The following is a 19,105-nucleotide window of genomic DNA, read 5'->3' on the forward strand; positions in this document are numbered from 1 at the left end:
AGCATCTTTGGGGTCTTGCAGTAACTGGCTGTGGTTAATTAAGCAACCCTTTTAATCAGTCCAGTAAAACTTTAAGTCTGGCCAGATCCTTCATCTGTCTGCATCAAGCGTGCTCAGTAAGAAAGCTTAAGCTCCATCCGTAAGATTCTCCTGAAAATTTAGGACAAGTTAGGTGTCCAACATTCTACAATACCCTTTGATTCCTTTCAGCAGAGCTCTGACCAGTTCTATGTTTCAGTCCTGTCTTCATGTCAGGTAGTATAATAACCTCTTAGCAGTAAACCATAGACTCAAATCTTGTCCACGATGTACTTCCCAGAGGCAGACAAAAGGACAGAAGTTTGGTTAGAATTTTCTCAATGATTCTGTACCCAGTTGGTGTGAGCAAAGACCCCCAAATGCTATTAAACTCCTTAGTGATGTGAACCAGATGGAAAATAAAACAAAAGAATTCACAACTCATGTTAGACTGAATTGAATGTCTTTAATTTCACACAATGAATAACATATGAATAGGATTAACTTTTCTTTTAATAGTTAAGTGCTCTATACTGTGCTAACCTGATCTGGTAGCGAAAAAGACTGAGATTTCTTTTAGAAAAAAATGTTTAAAACCCAACATCTAAGACCATGGAGGAGCATGACAGTAAAGCATGCCAGATGTATCTACGCCTCAAATAACAGCAAGTCCATGTTCATTTTAAATGTACAAAAATGCTTTATGAATAAAAACTGTTACAAAAAGAACATTTCAAACAATGTACAATTTTTCTTGCCTCTATATTCAATAAAATACAAATACATTTTTTGTTCTAAAATATGTTTACATACAATCAAAGTAGAACATGCAAATTACACTTTAAAAAAGGCTTTTAAAAACCACTTATGAATACAAACTAAAAATTAGCCAGCACGACTTGTAAGACAATCTTGTGCCCCATTTTTTTCTTTTGAAATATATATACATATTTAACAGATCATGTGCATTTATTATTATTTAAGAAATAGATTTTTAAAAAAGGAAGAAAAAGAAAGACACCAACCTAGGGTGGAACTGCCCTTCCATGTTGACCAACTGGCAGCTCTTTTGAATTTTCTCCCCTTTAGTGTTTATTATACCTGGGCAAGTGGGCAATAGATATCCAGGAAGTTTCTTCCTTGGTTGATATGTGCTTCTAAGACTGTTCCCCAAATGACTGAGCCCAACAGGGAAGGAAGACTCATCAGTGGGACAAACTCTCCAAGAAACCAGAGGCAGGGGGAGCCTTGACTTATGGAAAGGAACTTTTAGAAACACCAAGAAAATGCTACGATATATTACAAGTCTGTAGGCACTGTGATGACATTATCTGTAAGCTCTGGCATTTGGATGATTGCGATACTACAGGGTAGTGCTGAGAATAATGTCTATATTTACCTACTTTTACATAATGAGAAGGACTAAAAATCCTGCCACATAACACTTAAATGGCTTTTGAGGCATTTCGACTTCTGCTATCCCCTCTTTCTCCATGCTACAGTTGGCATTTAAAGGCTTTGGAAATAAAAGTCGAGACTTGAGACGGTTCCCAGGTAAATCTTCCTAATAGTAGGGGGAAAAATACTCTCCCAAAAGCTCATTATCTGAGTACTGTTGGGCAATAAGCTGTGGGGGTAGGATTTTCTACTTAAGTCCTAAATACAAATCCTTTATCTGCATGTAGTACATCACCTTATACTATTCTTCTGTCACCACTTGCTGATCATGTTTATAGACCCAGCAATGTGCAAAACACAAATTTGACATAGCTTCCCACTCCGGACAGCAGCCAATGTAACATGCTAATCCTTTGTCAGCCCTTAGTCACCTTCTTTGGGCTGTCAGTGACTGCTGAGTCCCAGTCACAAATCAGCCCCAGATATTCTCTCCTTTCCTTTGGTCTTTCTTCCTTGGGTTGTAGCCAGAGCTAGGATATTAAAGCAAGTCAAGCTTGTGTCATCTCTTTTGAGTTCAGGGGTTGAAAAGCAAGTGGCCTCACAGCCACTTAGTAAGGGAGGTCAGAAGCCCACCACCTTCGGGGAAGCCTTTCTATCTAGATTTCATCTTTTCTCAATTCTGCTCAGACTCCTTATATTATAATTGGATTCATGCCTGCTTGCTGAAGGCAAGTATTCCAGAAAAGCAAACAGACAAAAAAACCCAAGGGGTTTCATTTGTTAAGAAATATTATGTGGAACTGTATATGGAGTCTTGTGCATCCCAAACGACTTCCTTTCAAAATAAAAATGCAGACACAGAAGGCAGTGCTGTGTGGCTAAAGACTTCCACAGCCTGGGTCAGCGGAGCTAGTTCTCATTCTGCAACCAAATTAGATGTGAAGCTAGATTAGCCCAACCTTGAGCATGAGCCGGAGAGGAGGGGCTAATGGCAAGGAATAGCTGGAGAAGTACCAATGAGATGAATTGGGTTAAAGGAAAGCAAAAGAAAAACATTAATTGATAGGGAGGAGGTGGGTGGTGGAGAGAGGAAGCTGTGCAAGTAATTGGACTTGCTTCTACCTCCAAGAAGTTGTTTAGCATATATCTCAGCTTCAGTCTTCTGAGTTTTCCATTCTACTCTTAGGGTCATAAATGCAGAGGATTTGCAATTCACTCACATGACAACTGTAAACCTGAATTTATATGTAAGTTGCATCTCTGTTATATTTCTCCTAGGATATCTTTCATAGGCTTGGAATTTGTCATGCATTCCAAGGTTACTGGACTTTCTCACTTACTAGAGGTTTATGCCAATTAAGCTTTGGGTCTTCCTTTAAGGACCTTAGGGAGTGCCAGTTCATTCTCTTGTACAAGAAGATTTAGTCTGCTCACAAACTTGGTTGGGATGACAGTACAAGGTGGGAAGAAAAATGGCAAAACATAGAATGAAGGAAATGATTTTCAAAGTCCAACAGGAAGAAAAACTGCTTTATAGCTTAATTGGAATGAGAATGGTTGCTCTCTCATAGCAATGGTGGGGTGAGTGGGGCTAATGTGAACCTTCCTCTCGGGAGATTTTGGAGGCATTCAGTCAAGGCTTGGGAATGACAAATTGAAAGTGGCTGGCTTGATTTTGCTGTTCAACTTGTGTGAAATGCCAAAGGTCAACCTAGGTCAGAAACTCAGCATCTAGGATATAAACTGTAAACTACAGGAGAATGTAGTCTTTCAAATTTACATATTGCTAGGATTAAACATGGCTGACCTAGAGGTCAGCAAATCATGTGAAGTCTGTGGTGACAGTGCAGAATAGGATGGTCCTATGAGTAATTTGAACCAACTACTGAGGCAGTTACAGAGCAGTGATGTTAGCAAGCATATTAGCTTGGAATTTTAAAATGTAGTCCCATAGATACCCATCCCTTACCCTCGTATGTTTCCAAACAGAAATCCAGCTCCGGCTAAGGAAATAATATAGTGATAATACAATTTCCAGCCAGTCCCAACTTCCTGTATAGAAACGTAATTTGGAGATAAACCAGATATTCTAATTCCCATTAGAAAATTTAATTCTCTCTCTCTCTCTCTCAGTGTCTCTCTTTCTGTAATCTACCATGCCAGGTGTTTGATGTCTTGAGGGAGGTAAGGGAAGGCGTGAGGGAGGAAATTGAAAATACATGTTTGAAATTTCCACTTCTGACTTTTAGAAAACATCTATGGCGATGGAATAACTTCATACTCATTCTGAGTCTTCTTATCATTTTTACTCGGGCTGTGGAAATGGATAATAGAGATGGAATATCTGTCCACACTAAACCAATGGCTAGAGTACAACTTGGATGAGAAATGTACAGTTGAAATTGACCATTTAAAAGACGATTTGTCACACACAGTTTGCATCCATGCAGACTGATAGATTTATAATTACATTATGTACAAAAACGTTTTAGTTTATTAAGGCAACCACAGTTTGGATACTTTGTCCAAGGTGGCGTGATACAACTGGAGTGGTGATACCCTTTGAGCATTTTCTTATTTTTTTTATATAGATAAGAACACTTACTCCTATTTGCTTTTAAGAAATAATTATCAAGAAATAATGAATTTCTATTGTCTTTTATGTTTCCTTTTTTCAACGATCTATGACTGGTACTCATATGAAAAAAAATCACATACCAAGGCATTGTTAGACTCTTCCTGGTGCGTCTGGGGTTTTGGAATTTGGTGATATTTCAGTTATTCCATTTGCTGTGGGATAGTAAAACCCCTTTGATTCTGCCTATTGCTGCTGATATGTTTTAAGTATAAAAATGAACTGGTTAACGCCTGGGTCCACATATCCTTGGCTGCTCTGAATCACTTATTTAAAAAAAGGGCTCTGTTAATACTGAGTATCTGCGTCAAAGTGACTGGGATTCAAAGCCAGGTTGAATTCTATAACACGGGTAAGGAAGGGCGTGTTTACCTTATTCAGGTGTTTATCAAGGAAAAGAAGGCAGCAAGTAAGTTAACGGAAGGATCACAGAAGTGCGATGGGCAAAGGGAAAGCGGGACTAGAAGACGCTAGTGTGACCCAGGAGGCATGATCTCACGTCTAAGGCTGCCTACCACAGGAAATCCGCCTTCTGCTTAAACGATTCCATCTGACAAACTGTATCGTCAACCCGGGTCACCTGAAGATGCTGTCGGTACCCCAAAGCCTGGCAGAACTTTAAAACCAAACGAACGAAAAACCAAAGAAATGGAAGTGGGTTGCAACATAGCCGGGTAAGAAATGTGCAGCTTTTCTCCCCTTGGAATGTTTCCTAATCAAGGTGTTTCCCTTTCGATTTTCCTGGCCAGCAAATGAAATCGGCATCCAGTGCACACCTTGGATGCTGTAGCTCCGGTGGCCGTTGGAGGCTACCACCGGCTATTTCTATCTCCTCCTTGATGGGTCTTCTCTCCTGCAAAAGGATCTAGCGATAGTGAAGTGTCGCGTGGGTGGGTGCTGCTGTAAAGCACAGACAAGCTTCTTTTGAAGGTGTCCCCCTGTGTGCTTTCCCAAGAGCTACTGATGGTCAACCCGGTCACCTGGACCGATTCTGCCTGCCCAGCATCTGGAGAGAAGGGCGTCGGTGTCCCTGCGGGGGGAGCGCCAACCCCACCCGGCTTCCTGCACTTGCAGCGTGTCAGTTCCCCTAGCCCCAGGTTCAGACGCCCAGACCCACCCTAGGGAAGGATATCGCTCTCACTCCCTCGGGATTTCCTCTGCCTTTTGGCCTTCACCTCTTCTTCTTGGAGAAGGGGCTGCTGCGGGGGCGGCTGCTGCACGGGCTGAGCAGGAGGCTGAGGTTTGTGTTTCCTCTTTCCGCCTCGGGGTGTCTTGGGCAGCGGAGGGGGTGGGGGCGGGGGCGGTGGGGGCGGGGGCGGGAGGGGCGGGGGTGGGGGCGGGGGCAGGGGCGGGGCCTCCCGGGCCATGTGGATGACAGCCTCGATGGTGGCCATGATGGTGTCTTGGCTGGCGGCTGGCTCCAGCACCAGCGGGCTCAGGCTGGGCTTCTGGGCCCTCTTGCTGGGAAGGTCGACGCATTTTTCCAGCACCGGCATTTGGTCGGTGGAGTCCTCATCGAACTGGGTGGGCTGCTTCCGGGGACGCCCCCTCCTCTTCTTGACGAAGTTGTTGCCTGTCTTTGATTGTCTCTGCAGCCGCTTGGCCTTCAGGATCTTGTTCACGTGGTCCAGGTTTTTCTTGGTGGACAGAATCTTGGTGTAGTTGCACATTTTCCGCACCTCGCACTGGATGGCTTCGATTTCCCGCCGCTTGAATCGCTTCTTCAGGGAGGAGCTGGCTGCAGGAGGGGGAGAGAGAATAAATTGAAAACAGGATGCCAGCGGCCTTAAACCCCGCCTTTGCAGCGATAACCGACATTAGATTGGGCCATAAAGAATATGGAGAATTATGCTATAGATGGGATTCAGCACTCAGTATTTATTCTTCCTTTTACTTTGATTATTAAAATAAAAAACAATACAGGTAAACATTGGTCAGATACCTCTTATGTATACACAGCATTTCAGTTTACATTATTTAAATCCTCACAACAATTACGTGAAAAACACTTGTTCCCATTTTAAAGATGTGAAAACTGAGGTTCACACTGTTTAGGTGACCCGCCCCGGAGTCATGATAGTTAAAGCACATTCACAATATTAATTCTCTCATTACACTTCCTGTTATAGCTTTTAATTTTTACTCAGCCTTCTGACATTTGATCTGGTACAATTTAATGTCTGGTTATACATTTTCTCTCTTTTTGTAGAAGATGTTGAATGAATAAAATGACACGTAGTCCTCCATCTCAAACTGGATAATTCATATGAATTAGCAACCTGGCAGACATACCTTGACCTGATGTAGAATATGCAACTGAACCTATTCTATTCCTACTTTCCTCAGCTGAGAGGGGAGTTGGGATTTCCTGGGGCACTGTGGTTGGGATAGCAAGTCTCTCTACATATACCCCCCACTCCTCCAGCAGGCAGTGTTCTGAACTTGTGAAATTGCCTGCTGATGTCCCATTATAACCAAGTCTTTCTTAACCAGTTCATCCTCCATAGACGTCAAGGGCTGTATCAGCCAGGTGTTTCTAAATCATTTGCAGTCCCACTACTGGGCCCTTGTTTGCAAAGGACTCTTTTCATGTCCTGGTGACCAGATGTGTCTCTCTATTTTATAAGCCAAACTTTTCTTCTCAGGAAGTCCAGTACTGCCACCACTAAATAGCTTTCAGAACAGCTTCATTTGCAAGTTGAGACACCATAAAGTGTAAATGGCTTCAAGACGTAGCAGACCTTTCCTCCTTTAGATCATTCTCCTGGTGTTGTTCGTGAGCAGGCACACGTACACACTCACATATACCCCACTGCTCTATCTTCACATGGCCTCTCCCTCTGGCCATTTATAAATTTAAGAAGGGCATCATCACTGAGTGCTTGTGGCTGTGATTGATCAAAATGTTCAACGCTAAAGAAGCCCAAATAGTGGATACCACTCCTAAATATGGTCTGCCTGGGGGATATATTTTCATTTTAACACCTTGGTTTTTGTGTCATCCCATTATATTCTCATCTACTAGTGGAGCAGTAGAATAAAGATCTTAAGGGAGAGAAGGAAAAACCACAGTACAACGTGGCTGTCACTTTCACCATTCTCAGCCACTCCCACTCCATTCTTCCCCCTGCTTTGCCCCCTTTCTCCTCCACGCTGTGCCCAGCATGACTCTCCAGGAGGGTTTTATTTGAAACCCTCTATGCCATTCACTTCACAGGGTAGGAAGGGCTGCCTTCCAGAGGCCAGGTCACATATCACTGCTTTAGGCCCGAGTTGCTATAAGACTGACTGAGCAATGAACAACTCCCGAACAACCTTCAAAATAAGTTATAAATATCAAAAAACAGAACAAAGCCAGTGTGAGCTTCTAACTGTAAAAATAAAATTTTGGTAGTTAATGCTGTAAAAGAAAAAGGTTGTTTGATGATAAGTTCTCAGATGCAAGGACAAAATCTTGTCTTTATATCCTTCACGGGGCCTAGCATGGCGCCTGTACACAGAAGGGATGTTAAAAGTGTTTCCTGACTGAAGAATAAGCCTAATCATTGCTGCCTTACAGTCATAGACTCTAAAATAGCTCCAGTTTGGATTTTTAAAGCACCATTGCAAATACACTGACACCAAGACTTAAGAGGCCTTCATGTCAGACAGAATCTACCTTGTCCAAATTACCTTGTCCAAATAATAATTTTTAGCATTATTTCAAATACAGGTTGCATTTGCAATTTATCTTCTCTTTAGCTTTCACCATCGACAGAAGAAGAAATTGCTCTGTGACATATAATGCAGCATGCAGGTGTAAAGTAAATCATTTCGGGTAATTAGCTGGCAATGTCTGACTGAATTAAGCTTGATTGAAACACTTCATGAGTGGGAGATCATTTTGGGCAAACATAAACAATAGATTGTCCCTCTAAGTATTTTCTGTTTAGAGTAAGTGCCAAAAAATAAAAATAAAATAAGAGGAAGAAGGAAAAAGAACCGAGTGGAAATTCCATATTCAATAGTATATTACATGCTGCATAATTTTTTATTATTTAAGTTCTTGCATTAAAAATGATTATAGGGCCCCTCCCTGATCAACATGGAAGAGTAAGATGTTTAGGACCCTGTTTTTCCACAGGAATTTTTAACAGCCAGCAAGAATTGGCAGAAACCTCTTTCACAAAGCTTCAGAAAACAGCTGAAGAATTACAGTAAGTGGGCAGGTGCTGAAGCAAGAAAAAAGTTACTTAAAATTGGTAGGATTTTGCGGTGCACTGGCTGGCCCCTCCCTGACACCTTCACCAGCTTGGCCATTTGGCCTGGAGTGGGCCTGGGCTCCCAGTGTGGGTCCTTGGCCCTGGTTCTGGAGAGAACAGAGAAACCTCTGTGTATCTACTGAGACCCTGTATGCCTGGCTGAATCTCTCTGGTGGTGGCTTGAAAGACTGAACCAGAACATTTGCTGCAAGATCTCCATCCCAAAACTTGCCCTGAATGTAGAAGGCAGCTGCAGAGTTCTCCTGCAGAACATGATGGGAGAATAGTCAAGTTGTGGCTGCCCAGGACAAGGGGTTGGTGGCTGTAGAACAAACACTGCGATGCCACTACCAGGAGAGAATGTTTCACAGGAAGAGGGGATATTTATATATGTGTTAATAGGGGGATTCTGAGCTTCCTCAGGCCTCATGTACATGCCTAAAAAAAGACCCATGCACAGAGAGCATCGGGGGAGGCCCTTTCACTTTGGCCTGGACCTGTGCTCTAAACTCATTGTACGGATAAGCTCTGAAGGAGAGCACTTTGGTCAAATTGCAAAGATTAGGTAACAGGTTGTCTCTTTCTCCTTTTCTTTTTTAGTTGCTGACACTCAAGGAAAACTGTCTTAACACTAGCTGGATATAAGCTTAAGGAACAGACACTTCAGAGTTTATATTATAGCAAACATACATTAAGATATCATAATGCCTAGGTTTCAAAAAAAAATTACAAAACATACAAAGAAACAGGAAGTGATAGCTAGGTAGAGGAGAAAATTAAAGTATTAGAAACCATCAGTGAGGAAGACCAGATCTGGGATCTACCAGAGGAGATTTTTAAAAAGGGTCCTAAATAGGCTCCTTAGAGCTAAAGGAAAACATTGACAAAAAATTGAAGAAAATCAGGAAAATGAAAGATGGACACAAAGAGAATATCAATAGAGAGGTGGAAATTATGAAAAGGAACCAAACAGAGCTGAAGACCACAGTAAAAAACTGAAAATTCCCCAGAGTGGGTCAATAGCAGATAGGAGCTGGCAGTAAAAAGAATCAGTGAACCTTGTATTTGAAGAAAGGCAATGGAAGAGAAAGAAGTAAAGTAAGAAGGAAAGTGAATAGAACCTGAGGAACCTGTGGGATACCATCAAGCGTATCAAATATATGCAGAAGTCTCACATGCAAGGGGTCCGCAAAGATTAAGTCCCAATTTCTCATCAGAAACCACAGAGGTAAGGAGGCGGTGGGAAGACAATTAAGAATTCTATATCTGGGATGGGCAACAGTGGCTCAGTGGCAGAGTTCTCGCCTGCCTTGCTGGAGACCTGGGTTTGATTTCCGGTGCTTGCCCATGCAAAAAAAAATGCAAAAAAGAAAAAAAAAAAGAATTCTATATCTGGCAAAACTGTCTTTCAAAAATGTGTGAGAGATTAAGATGTTCCCAGATAAACAAAAGCTCAGTGAGTTTGTCACTGCTATACTGGTCCAACAAGAGAGCTCTGCAGGTTGAAAGGAAAAGAAAATAGGCAATAGATCAAAGTTGCATAAAGAAATAAAGATTTCTGGGAAGGATAATGACATGGGTAAATATAAATGCCAGTACTGTTGTATTTTTGGTTTGTATCTCCACTTTTCACTTGCTACGGGATCTAAAAGACAAATGCATAAAATGTAATGATAAACCAATGCTTTTAAACTTATAAGGTATAAATATGTAATTTTTGACAAGAACTATATAAAGGTGGAAGGACAGAGGAGTACAGAGACAAAGTTTATGTACACTATTGAAGTTAAATTGGTATCAAAGCACACGAGACTGTTAGAGATTCCGGATGTTAAATATAAGCCTCACGGTAACTACAAAGAAAATACTGGAGAATATGCAAGCTCAGACATAGCAGAAATTAGAGCACAGTTTGCCAGGGTAGGGGGCAGTGAGGAACGGGGAGTTAATGCATAATGTAGGTTTTTTTGTTTGAGAAGATGGGAAAGTTTTAGTAGTGGAAGATGTTAAGAGTACTGCCACTTTTGTGAATGGGATTAAACCCACTGTATAGTGTGAAGGTTTATTGTTGTATATACATATTTTTTTTACAAGATGTCCCCATAATTAAAAATAAAAGAATACGCAACTAACGAGACAGTGACAATTAAATGCAATACATGGTTGTTGATGGGATCTAACAAGGTAGGAGAAAAGGCTCAAAAGAAAACTACTGGCACATACAAAAAAATTGGAATATAGACTGTAAACTTTATATCAATGTTAAATTTCTTGACCTCAATAACTGCCCTTCAAGTGGATATACAAGTGAATATCCTTGTCGTTAGGACACATACAAGGCAGTATTAAGTGCCCATGCAGCATGATGTATACAACCTACACTTGAGCATTCAGAAAATGGATTGATAAGTAAGTATATAGACAGAGAGAGGTATAGATAGATGGTAGGGTAAATATGGCAAACTTAAAATTGGTAGATATGGGCATCTTGGGGGGGGTAGGGATATCTTAGAGCTGTCTGTATGAAGTTTGCATTTTTATAACTTTCCTATAAAGTTTTACAGTATTGTAAAATAAATAGGAAAAAGATGATGAAATCAAAATTCATTCTAAGTAGTGTAATCCTACAGAAAAGCAAAACACAAACTGAATCCCATCTACCCCCACCATTCATATTTAACGAGTATTCATTTTTGCCATATTAAAAAAATAGAGCTAAGTCATTGCCATCTACTTTGTTCCTTCCCATGTTTGCTGCATTTATACTTTTATAGCATATAAATGAACATTTATTGGTAAATATTAAAAAATCTGAAATTCCCTAATGTTGGTAATGACGTGAGGAACTTGAACAGGGAATTCTTGCATTGTCTGGCCAGGAGGGTAAATTGGTATAATCACTTTAGTGAATGATTTGTCAATAGCCATTGGAGGTAAAAACAGGCAAGCTCAATGCTCCAGCAATTCTACCTTGAGGTTGCCTCTTTCACTCATTTGTAAGAGGAGACAAAAGATACACAAGGATGTTTTTGGCAGCTCAGTATATGTTGGAAAAACTGGAAACAATCTCAATGCTGATCAAAAGGTAATGAATAAACTGTGATATGTTAAAACAGTGGAATATTAAGACATTCCCAGATAACCAAAAAAAATAAAGATCTCTGGGAAAGATAATGACATGGGTAAATATAAATGCCAGTACTGTTGTATTTTTGGTTTGTATCTCCAAAAGTTTGGTTTGTAGATGTGTTAAAATGAATAAACTTCATGTAAATATATTGACATAGTCAAATCTAAAAAAAAGTTCAATAAAAATAAGCAAATTGTAAAAGTATTTGTTAGTATACCATTCATGTAAATTAAAAAATACACAGATCCCTTGAATTTTCATTTCATATTTAATGTCTAGTTGTAGAGGTGTAAATTGACCACAGTTTGAGAGCTCAACATGAGCCAAAGATGGGGTGAGATTTCAACCTTTCCTTCCTTCAGACTACTTCATAGCACTTTATTAAACTTCTAAGGTAGTAATGTCCAATAAAACTTTTCTGCAAGTTTTGATGGAGAAGTTCTATATCTGTGCTGTCCCTTAAGGGAGCCACTAATCACATATGGCTATTGAGCACAGTTGCATATGGCTAGTGCAACTGAGAAACTGAAATTTTAATTTTATTTAATTTACATTTAAATATCTACATGTGACCAGTGGCCACCATATTGGGCAGCAGAGCTCTAAATCTAACATGAGGAAAGAGAGAGGACAGAGGACACACAGGGGTTCATTCAGCAAATACAGACTGTGGGAAACACCAAAGAAACAACTTGGTATCTACAAACAAACTGCAAGGAGAGGGAGTCGGGGACAGAGAGAGAAGAGAGAGAGGGCGAGAAGGAGGGAGGGAATGTAAATTACGAGGCACTAAAAACCAATCAATCACAACACATGGACCATATTTGGATGTCAATTTAAACAAACTGTTAAAAAAAAATGAAATAAATGGGACTTTGTACTCTGGGCATTTCTTGCAATTACGTAATTATTGTTAATTTTCTTAGGCATTATAATTGCATTATGGTTATTTTTTTAAAGTATCTATTTTTTAGAAATATATAACAAAATATTTATAAATGTAATCATATATCTTGGGTTTGTATCAAAATAATAAGGAATGGAGGAGGTAGCTGGAGAAGCTGATGAAAGAAGATTCGGTGGTGAGCTGATATGCTGAAACTGGGTGTTGGGCACACAAAGCCTCTTGTGCTATTCTGCCTACTTAGACAAAACCCTATTTTAAAATAAGGATACATCTGAGCTACTGGGTGGGGGGAGTTAGGGATTCAGTATACCTTTTGGGGGACACAATTCGAACCGTAACAAGTACTCCTCTTTTATCAAGGATCAAACTTTTGGGGTTTCACAGCTACTAAACATCTGACTTTTATTTTGTCATTATGTTGAGTATCCCAAGTTTTAGTGCAGATTTGTCATCCTCTTTTTGCTCAATAGCAGAGTGCAGGGTAGGAGAAATGGCCAAGGTGAATTAGGAAGAACCTCTTAGCCCTGCTGACTCTCTCTTCATCTGTTGTCATTGGGTGGTTAGACTCTCAAAGTTCTGCTCCACATTGAAAGTTTGCTATGATTCTTTCTTATACTCACTATCATCTTAATAGTCTCTTCAATTGCCTCCACAAAACATGGAGTGGAATTCTAAAACACTGATTTAATCTAATAATTATGAAATCCTAGTGTGGGGGGGAAGCTTTAGACTTGGCAGGGTTTGATATTCACAAATCATTCTCCTTATTGCTTATGATTTCACTGTCCCTCTAAATGTTTACAGATTTTTCTTTCTTCAAATTGTTTCATTATTGGACAGTAATTTCTGGGCTCTTATTGGAAGATTGATTCCATATTTGCTCTCCTTCCAATAATTGTTCTATATCTTGCCTGTTCTTTGTTAGTTTGGAAGAATAATTATGAGTGGCCGAGGCAAAATGCACACTCATTTCTTCACAACCTTGCAATGCAAATCATCTTCTAGACCCTGTCTGTTTTAAAATTGTCATGCAAATGGTTGAGCTGGTTTTGGTCCAGATCTAAATTTTCTATCTTTTCACTCCCGACATCAGGGGATTGGCTCGTCAGCATTCTGCTGATTTTGTCAAGTCTTTTATGGTAATTTAAGATGGCTTAGCAGTGCTTTCAGTATACAGACTTTATAGATGTAGTGCAAGCACCAAGAGGCGAGACAAGGGCTAACAATGCTTAGTTTATTATATAAAGTTCCCAAGAAAGAAGTGCCAATGGTTTGGAGACTACTTTGTGTGTGCAGGACAAATCCTGGTTTTACAAGAAATCTTTGAAGCAGCATGGAATTATCTCTAGACTCCTTAGAGTCTCATTGCTGTTTGAATGTCCCTAAGGGGAGTTAGGGGAGTGCTGGGGAATGCTATCAGGAGTTGAGTTGCCCTCCTGGTGAGACAGGGCTGGAACACCATCTGCCCCAGTCAAGACCAAGAGCTGCAGCACAAGTTGCTTTGTGTGCTGGCAGAAGTCAGATTCTTGGAAGGCAAAGGCCACGTCTTCTCTCTGTACTCACTGAGTTTCTGGCACAGCAGCACATGACCTGGGACGCCATACATGGTCAGCCAATACAAACTCAAGGGAATTCAATCGTTTCATGTTCTCCAATGTAAAATTTGTGTGTGTGTGTGTGCATTTATTTGTACTCGAGTATAACTGACTCAGTAATGGCCTTTTATTTTCCTAATGCTGTTTTTTATTTTTTAATGAGAAATGTGAAGCAACCTGCCTTGGTGTGCACTTTCTTCCTCTACCCTTGAAATATAAATTAACCATTTACAACCCTGGATGTAATGGCTCTTTTGAAAAAGATGGCAAGTTGCTTCTGCTGGTGAAGCCTCTGCAAGCTCTGGCACTTCTCCATGCTAGTTGCTGCTGGCCACCGGGGCTGGTGTGAGAGTACTGCTCTCCAGTTCTAAAGCAGTAATTCAGAATTAAGGGTTTGCAGATGTGGGGGCTCTGACATGACATAAAGGTGCCTCCATTCTGCTCTTAAAATCATCTTAATGCAGTGCATTGTTTGCAGCACAGTAACTGCTTTGACTATTCAAACAACAGCTTCCTCTCAGGGGCTTTATTGTGAAAGAGCATCCTCTGTCAGCTGCAAGGGTTTGAGGGCCCCGACTTTGCTCCGCATTCATTTTTCCCTGGCACAGGTGAAGCGGGCAGTTTGGCTGATGGAGTGGTGAAGCCACGGGGGAGGGCTGCGGGAGGTTTGCACATTCCTGTGTGTGTGAGCTCTGAATTGGGACAGGCCACCAAATGCTAAGTGCCCCAGGGCATCTCCCTGGCTTTTCTCTGTTAGGGATTTGGGAACTTGCCCAGCTCTCTCCTGCCTTTGCAAGCTTGTCCACATGGGTCACCTCCTCTCAGCCTCACCACCTGATCCAGTTTTAAATTTGCAGCCTCCCAGTGGGGTATATATATCCCCAAGGAGGAAGGGAGGCTATCTACTGGGCTGCGGGACAAAAATATAAATATCTTAAATTTATAACATTGATCTTATATCTAAAAACTAAGAACTCCAATATTTAATACATAGAGTAGGAGTGATGTCCCTAGTTGGACATCAGATGGTCACAGCAGGCCAGAGCTACCTGTAGGAGAGGGAGAAGCTACAGGGCATTCAGGGCGGCAACAGGACAGGTCTAGACTCCAAATGCTACAGCAGGTCAGTGCCATGTGGTTAATTTTAGAAAAATGAACCTTAAACAGAAAAAAAAAACTAATTATGATACTTTGTAATGAGAGGGGGAATGATTATGAAATACTTTATAGGCCACACGGTTTTGTTGGTTACCTTGCAGCAAAGTGTATGAGTTACCATTTTCAAAGATAAATTTGGCAATTTTCTCTTACAAAAGAAAAGAGTTCTACATTTTCTCACCTTTTTCTGTGCTGACAACGGGCTGTCAGTAATGTTAACTAGAAAATGTTAAAAAGACAAACCACGTTTAATGTCCTTTTTTGGTAAAGTGGGCAAGAAAGTAACTGCTTTATGAGATTCATGCTATGAAGGAGAGTTTTGTTCTACTTGTCTGTTTTTTTTTTTTCGAGAAGTGCATGGACCCGGAATTGAACCCGGGTCCACCAGCATGGTAGGGGAGACTTCTACTGCTGAACTACCCTTGCACCCACTGGAAGTGTTTTGGGAAACTGATGGGCATGTTTTCATTTCTGGCAATTTTTTTTTGTTGAATTGATATATTATAACCTATCAAACCCTCTAAATCTGAAAATTTAAAATGTTGAAAACAAAGCTTACTTCCAAATGAAGAGTTTCAGGGATTTGGACTATTTAAAAAACACAATGCCCTTATTTTCACAAGACCATCTGATCGCAAATAAGGAAGACATTAGCCAGGTTTCAACAAAAACCTTGCTAAATTGATTGATGGGATTGTAAATAACTAGTATTATGATTTAAGCACAATCAGTAATGTACTTTCTCCTTTTGGATGTATGTATGTATCTGTGTAAAATATCCTTTTTATCTACAATACCTGCTAGTAACAAGTAATGAACTGAATTCAGAATCAGACCCTAAAATCGTCTCATTACAAGTGTTAAAAAACTAAGATTTTAAAAAATAATTATGCAAACTCAGCTGTTCTTCCTTAAAACATTATTAAAAAATTAAAATTAGTGCAAAATTAGAATGACACACATACACATACACAAATTAGAATGACAGCAGAAATATTTCTATTTCATTAATGATAACAAATAAATGAAATTAAAATTCTTAAAATATTATTTACTTCAGGTTTATTTCATCCTTATTTTACAGTTTATAATTAAAAATGAGGGCATGTATTATTAAATAGGCATTTACATGGGGTAACTGCTCAAAATTATTCTACTGATATCAATGCATGATTAAAAAATTGGAGACTACTGCTTTAAGATTTTCTTGCTTTTTCTAAACTCCTAAAGAGCTTCTTCACTCATGTAGCATTTAATCCCAGAAGATTTTGAAACTTTCCATGAGACCATGGCATAAGAAGGATTAAAACTCCTTGAAGACAGAAAGAATGTGGTTGGAGAATATTTCCTGCTGGATTGGTTCAAGATTGTAAGCTGTTAGAGACAGGGGTGGGGTGGGGATGGGGGTGGGGGGGAGCAGGAGAGAGCTCAGAGAGCTAGCCACAGAGGTGATTATGGCAATCTGTTAAGGTACAGTGTACACATTCATTAGGAGGGGTTGTCCAGGACCCAGTGACAGATGAGTCTTTAAATTCGAGAGTTTTTGGGGTTGGTTGGGGTTCTTATTAGCATTAGAGTTGTATCCTAGGCCTTAGGTGAGGAATGAAGCAGGAATGGCACATGGGCAAACTGAGGAATATAGGGCCATTTAGCCCTACCCTTCCATCAACTTTGGCTTTTGAACATTGTCTGGAGCTCAGGCCCTGCAAACTGACTAGACAATACGGGAGACTGCAGAGAAATGTAGTTCACACCAAAAAGATGCCACATCTGTTGAGTTCCACAATGTGGAATGCCAGGTGGCCCCCCAGTGGGGGTGGCTGAGCACCCTCAAAGGCTTCTTTATTTTTGTTTCCTTCCCTCTGCAACATGGTATAGCTTTATCCTAATCATAGGTACCATTCCTTATAGAACACTTCAAGTGTTGTAGATGTATGATTATACTTGATTATGAGAGATTTTCTTTCTCCCTCTCTTTTAAATTTTTTGGGGAAGAAAAAAAGAAATAAAGGAAAGAACAAAGAATAATGTAACAAAAATGATCTTAGCAAACTTTCCAAATTTTTAATAGCTAGACTCGAATGAAATAAATCCTTGTTGACCATACTACAACTTCTAGAATTATAGCAAATATAGGTATCCATGGTTTTTCTTCCTAGTCTTAATTATAATGCATTTGTTTATTACTAAGGCTTGTGGTCCATAATCAGACAGAAAACATGTTGACCTGGCCTTTAGGAAAATGGGGCTCTGGTCTCAAATTTTCAACCCTTACTTCTGTGTCCCCAGATTCCTTAGATTAAGAGATAAAGGCATTACTGCCACAATTAAAAGTCCAAGCAATTGCAGGTACATTTGCTAGGTTTAATTAGTAGCAATAACTCATTTATCTTTTCTTTAAATAAGGATGAGATAGGGGCAAATTTAGATCAGAGAAAGCTTGAGGAGGTTTATCTAGGAGGAGACAGGTCAGCAAATAAGAGGCTAACACACCCAAGGTGAATTTGTATGTCTCTGTTGGAGCCTTAGTCCTCCACAGGATCCATATGGAAGGAAGCTCCAGAAATAGCTTCCTAGAAGGACCCTCACTTCTGAATAAATATGATTCTGGGAATACAATCATGTACCTCCAAATCTTCTCCAGGTAAAATAGCCTTCATCTGAGTTTCATTTTAATGAAATTCTAGGCCGTATTCCATTCTGACCACCCTTCTCTGGAGATTTCATCATCTGCAAAAGTTCAGCCTAAAATGTGGTGTCCAGAATGGAACTGTTTTTCCAAGAATCAAATGATCACTGCTGAAAATTTGGCTTAGTTTCTGACTGAGGTGCTACATTTCTATTAATGTAAGTTGCATTTTAAAGACAGCATTTTTTTTTTTTTAGTAGCAACATCACACTGTCGATTTATCTTAAACGGAGGCTCAAATAACTCCCTTAAACACTTTCACATAGTCTGCCACCAGACCTTGTTTTCATGAAAACTGCCACCAAACCTGGCCATTGCTATGCGCAATTGATTTTTCTGAGCCCAAATGTAAGGCTATTTAATTCTGCAAATTAAATAGAATTTAATTTTATTGTTTTCAGGCCAGTGTTTTAGTCTGTTGTGAAATTTTTGAATCTTAATTTTTTTTTCTCAGAGAATGTCTAGACTTTTACTGACTTTCAAAGGGGTTGAATGTTCTCAAAGTTAATGATTATCTCTTTAATTCTTTCTGGGCATGAGTCAAGTGACTCAAATGCATGCTATTGTTTCTCTCTTTATGGAAGTCATTTTAGGGCAAAAATGTCAATTTGTACAACAAAATATCCCTGTATCCTTTATAGAAACAATAAACAGCTTATACGCACAGCTTCAGACTTTCACATATTTTTGTGTGTGCTGGTTACTAGATGGTGGATGTACCATGGAAACAATCTGCATAGCCTACAGGTGTGTGCTCAGCTCGATTCTATCTGGAAGTGTCAGGGAGGATATGCATCTGATGGATTGGGGAAACACAGTCTCCCATTCTTTTATCCAGCGGCAGTTCTCTCGCCTTAGTGAGGTGGGGGCGAGAGGCAGAGGACCCAAAGCAAAAAACCCAAAGCAAAAAAAATACAAGGTGTGGTTCTGGTGCTTCCAAATTTGCACTGACATTCAGTTTTAAAAACTTTAAATTTATACTTTACATTTATGACATCCTACCCATGTCTAAAACACCAATTAACTCCTCTTCTGCTAAGTCACCTGGGGACTCTCATTTCAACATTCATCTTTCTGTCCTCCTCTCTGCTGCTTGTATCTCTCTGATAGCACTTCACACAGTCTGCCCTGTATTAGGGTTATAGGATTAATTTATATTTATTTTCCATCTTAAATTGTGTCTTCCTAAGGGAGAAGGACCATGTCTTAGTCATTCTCATTCATTCTGGGAACAAATATTGATTGAGCCCCACTATGTGCCAGTCGCTGAGGTAAGCACTGAATTCTGTGTTTCCTTCCCATTCCCCCCCCCCCCCCCCCCCCCCCCCGCCTCC

General features: G+C 40.1%; 1 protein-coding gene across 3 annotated transcripts in view; it reads right to left on the bottom strand.

Moving 5' to 3' along the window:
• Positions 1–469: 469 nt before the first annotated feature.
• SETBP1 (SET binding protein 1) overlaps positions 470–19,105 on the bottom strand; it is a 365,292-nt gene continuing 346,656 nt past the window's right edge. For all 3 annotated transcript variants that reach the window (XM_077135579.1, XM_077135580.1, XM_077135581.1), the window contains exon 6: positions 470–5,789. In XM_077135579.1, coding sequence (XP_076991694.1) covers positions 5,170–5,789 — 620 coding nt within the window. In that variant the 3' untranslated portion in view covers positions 470–5,169. The remainder of the gene's footprint in view (positions 5,790–19,105) is intronic.

The sequence above is a fragment of the Tamandua tetradactyla genome, chromosome 18 (genome assembly GCF_023851605.1).
Source record: "Tamandua tetradactyla isolate mTamTet1 chromosome 18, mTamTet1.pri, whole genome shotgun sequence".
Classification (NCBI taxonomy): Eukaryota; Metazoa; Chordata; class Mammalia; order Pilosa; family Myrmecophagidae; genus Tamandua; species Tamandua tetradactyla.